Genomic DNA, 339 nt, shown 5'->3' with positions numbered 1-339 from the left:
CGGGGGCGGGAGGGGGCTGGCCCCAGCTGGACATCCGCACCAGTTTTGAGGATGAGGAGGTGCAGGGCATCGTCACGCAGGTAGGACGCCGCGGCGATCTCGTGGGTGGGGATGCGCAGGATCAGCTCCTCGTTGTCGCGCCAGGTGAGCAGGAGGCAGCGGGCAGAGAGGCTGAGGATGCTGTCCTGCTCCGGCGTCGTCTGCAGCGGCAGCTCCTTCAGCTGCTGCGGGCCCAGAGCGCATGCCAGTGGCGTGAGGCACCCAGCGGCATGGGGCACCTGGTACCCACCCTCTGGGCAGCGCTGTGGGGCACTCCGGGGGGGGGGGGGTTTCGGATGC

At 70.2% G+C, this 339-nt stretch overlaps 1 protein-coding gene across 1 annotated transcript in view; it reads right to left on the bottom strand.

The window, feature by feature from the left end:
- Positions 1 to 339, bottom strand: part of CCM2L (CCM2 like scaffolding protein) — a 4166-nt gene that overhangs the window by 2890 nt on the left and 937 nt on the right. The window contains exon 3 of the mRNA XM_009282786.2: positions 41 to 224. Coding sequence (XP_009281061.1) covers positions 41 to 224 — 184 coding nt within the window. The remainder of the gene's footprint in view (positions 1 to 40; positions 225 to 339) is intronic.

This window comes from Aptenodytes forsteri, unplaced genomic scaffold (assembly GCF_000699145.1).
Source record: "Aptenodytes forsteri isolate BGI_AS27 unplaced genomic scaffold, ASM69914v1 Scaffold422, whole genome shotgun sequence".
NCBI classification, from domain to species: domain Eukaryota; kingdom Metazoa; phylum Chordata; class Aves; order Sphenisciformes; family Spheniscidae; genus Aptenodytes; species Aptenodytes forsteri.
Note: the sequence above shows the minus strand (reverse complement) of the source record. Positions and strands in the feature narration are given on the sequence as shown.